Below are 3,583 nucleotides of genomic sequence, written 5' to 3' on the forward strand. Positions count from 1 at the left end.
AGAATGCGGCTATCGTCAGGAAAAGTCAGGGAAACAGTTGGGTTTCCCTCCGAAACCTCTAGATTGACGAAAGGTAATGATGAGGACTTTCAGCAATACAATTTTCCTGTTATCTAAACATCAACGCCAGCTCAAGTTTGGCGTATAGCAGTTCTCGTTGTACGGCGGCAGCATATGCTCGCGCATTTGTGGGTTATGGGAGCATATGTCCAGTTAGGTGGCAAGTTCATAACTCGTTGGCAGCTTGTGACGTGGACGAAGGCGCTGCCACTTAGAGCAGCCCGTTAACGTGGATTCTGCGATCCCTGCTATTTAGGAAACGAGTGAGCTATTACCCGCCAGTAGCCATGACAGACTCCGCAAATAAAAGAACATATTACAAGCGGGTCCTCCCATCCCCACCAGCGATATCGTTTTCTTCTGCCGAAGGTATAGTTTCTCTGGTTGTTACCGTTTCTCCTGGATGCCGCTCATATAGGCTCCAGTTAGTAGCTTTGAACTATTATATATCATGGGTGTGGAATTGCTTTAACCGGGTGTTACAGTGGTTGGTCTAATCCCAAACCGTTCTTGGTTATTTTGACGCAGGGCGCCAGATATTTTCCGAAGCCCTGCCGCATGGCACCATGGTTGGCTTCTTCAAGCTCATCGAGCAATTCACGTGCGTGCTGTTCATCTAAGGATTTAGTAGGGCTTTGCGCCTACATCATGGCACATCATCGCACACGTAGCTGAATCGTATTCAATTTCTCTTCCAGACATAGTCACGTATGAAAACTCGAAATGGTTCCCACTATTCTTGCCGGCAAGCAATTGGCCAATTTGCATACGGCATGCCCAAACTCGCTGCCATCGCAGCCAAATTCCCACGCCTTACGCTTCCAACGCCCAATCCCATCCCCAATTCCCCAATTCCCCAATCCCATCCCCAATTCCAACGCCCAATCCCATCTCTCCCCGTCTCTACCTCCTCTTTCCCTCCAGCACCCAGGAGGAGCCGCAATACTGCGGTCTCGCGGCGCTGTCCATGACGCTCAACGCCTTGGGGATTGACCCTCGCCGCACATGGAAGGGCGCCTGGCGCTGGTTCTCCGAAACCATGTTGGACTGCTGCAAGTCCATGGAGGAGGTCAAGAAGGAAGGAATTACCCTCAGCCAGGTGAGCCTGGCAGCTGCAGGTTCGGGGATCAATTACATCAACGCGAATTTAGTACTTACCTGACACCCATTACACCTTTGGAAGGTATCGCAACGCAAGGCGTAACATACACGTACACACGGACATACATAATTACTTACTTACATATATACATATATGCATACATGCATGCATACACACATCTCTGGCCCCGGACTTGTCTGGCCGATCGTAGTGCAACTTGCATACAGGGTCAGTACAGGGGGTTACTGCTCGGGCCCACATCGGCCTCTAAACAACACCCCCTCTTCCAACTAGTACTTGTCGCGGTCTCTGTTCCCTCTACACACGCAGCCATCTCCTCCACCATCCTCCCCGATTCGGGCGGCAGTTGACAGTTGGCAGTTGATTGATTTGCTTCCTGCGTCGTTATATCATTATTATCTTATGATTTCCCTGATCGTTGTACTCCCTTATCCCCCCTCTTAACCCCCCCTTCCTAACCCCCCCTCTAGGCTGCCTGTTTGGCCCGCTGCAACGGTGCTGACGTGTCCCTTCACCGACATGGCAGCTTTGACGGGGCCACCTTCAGGCGGCTGCTGAGGGAGGCGTGTGCCAGCGAGGTAGGGGGGAGGGGGGGATACGGGAAGAGGTTTTTTTTTGGGGGGGAGGCAGAGTTTGAGCGTGAGTGTGTGGCACTGTGAATGTGAGATTGCGACCGAGTACGGCAGTTGCTGATCGCTGCTCGGTGCCGCGGCTCCGTGCCGTGCCGCCATTGTGCTTCACCCAAGCTGCGCCAAAGTATACACATGCACATACATACGCGCATACACACGCGCGCAAACGCACAAACGGACATGCATACAGACCGCCGGGGGCGACGGAACAGACATCGGGATTCATGACCCGGTACCGTTTTGATGTCCATGACGTGCTGCTGGGAATGTTCGGGTTTTTGCTCCCCCCACACTAACCCCTTCGCCACTTCTCCCGCCTCCTCCTGATCCCCCCTCGGCACTTAGTACGCCCTCCCGCTGTCCCCCTCCTCCTCCTCCTCCTCCTACCCCGGACCCCAGGACCGCCACATGGTGGTGTCGTACAGCCGTAAGGCCTTCAAGCAGAGCGGTGACGGGCACTTCAGCCCTATCGGCGGTTATCATCCTGACCGGGACGTGGTGCTGTTGTTGGACGTGGTGAGAGCACGAGGGGGATTTGGGGGGGGAGGAAAGGGCCGGGGGGAGGAAAAGGGGAGGGAAGGGAGGAGGGAAGAAGGGGGGGATTTCTTTGCATTCCGCACCCTCACCCGTACATACATACGCGCAGACATACACGCACAGGGGGTGATAATGTCGCCCCTGTCCCCTTCGACCTCCCCCGTGGCTAGCATCATCTTTAGGGTTGAGCCGTCTGCGCGGCTTAGGACACGTTGAACGATTTCCCAACCCCACCTCACCTCCCACCCCTTCTCTCTCAAGTCTCTCTCCCCCTCTCCCCCTCCCTCTCTGGGGGTTTGGGAGGAGCACTTGCATACCGACAGCTTATCATTAGCAGCTAATCAGCTAGTTCTCCAGGCCAGCAGCAAACTTTATTCCAGCTTTACGACAGCAGTGCTTTACTACTTCTCCGCCGCCTCTACACCTACTTTTCTACCCTACTTCTTTACGGCTTGGCATTACTGCTTTTCCTGCTTTTTTAGTCCTGGCGGCTTAGGTAGGTAGTTTTTCCGACATCATCTTCACTTCGTCATCCCGAGGTCGCGGTCTTCACGGACGCCATTCGGTCAGTTCTACGTCTGGTACACTCTTGCCCTGGCAGCAGCTTCACTCGTTTGTGGTTCGTCTTTGCTCCCTCTCCCCCTCCCTCTTTCAACCCCTTCAGGCCCGGTTCAAGTACTGCCCGCACTGGGTGGCGGTGGATGAGCTGCTGGGGGCCATGGGACTGCTCGACCCGGTTACCGGTATGTGGGGGGATGGGGACGGGTGGGGGAAGGGGGAAGGGGCGGCTACGTACTGGTTCCGGCGCCGGTTGTGCAGCTAAGGTTTCCCTGCAGCTGGTTTCATGTGTCTGGGTTGCCGGTGGTCGGGAGAGGGAGGAGGGATGGGGGGAGGGATGGGGGGAGGGACGGGGGGAGGGACGGGGGGAGGGATGGGGGGAGGGATGGGGGGAGGGATGGGGGGAGGGATGGGGGGAGGGATGGGGGGAGGGATGGGGGGAGGGACGGGGGGAGGGATGGGGGGAGGGACGGGGGGAAGGACGGGGGGAGGAACGGGGGGAGGGACGGGGGGAGGGATGGGGGGAGGGATGGGGGGAGGGATGTTGCTCTGTCTGTTAGCACACCCTATGATAACGCCCTCGTGGACTTTAGAAACCAGGCTGTACAGCGTAGGACGGGGAGCGGGGGATTGGTGTGCCATAGAAAGGAGGGCGCTGTGTGTGTGTGTATGA

At 56.3% G+C, this 3,583-nt stretch overlaps 1 protein-coding gene across 1 annotated transcript; it reads left to right on the forward strand.

Moving 5' to 3' along the window:
* Positions 1-347: 347 nt before the first annotated feature.
* VOLCADRAFT_63429 (uncharacterized protein) lies at positions 348-3,175 on the forward strand (the record flags this gene model as incomplete). The annotated part of the gene is made up of 6 exons (XM_002953196.1): positions 348-429; positions 589-661; positions 985-1,159; positions 1,654-1,761; positions 2,215-2,331; positions 3,017-3,175. The coding sequence occupies 6 exons, from the start codon at positions 348-350 to the stop codon at positions 3,173-3,175; spliced, it is 714 nt and encodes a 237-aa protein (XP_002953242.1).
* Between the last annotated feature and the right edge of the window lie 408 nt (positions 3,176-3,583).

The sequence above is a fragment of the Volvox carteri genome (assembly GCF_000143455.1).
Source record: "Volvox carteri f. nagariensis unplaced genomic scaffold VOLCAscaffold_35, whole genome shotgun sequence".
NCBI lineage: Eukaryota > Viridiplantae > Chlorophyta > Chlorophyceae > Chlamydomonadales > Volvocaceae > Volvox > Volvox carteri.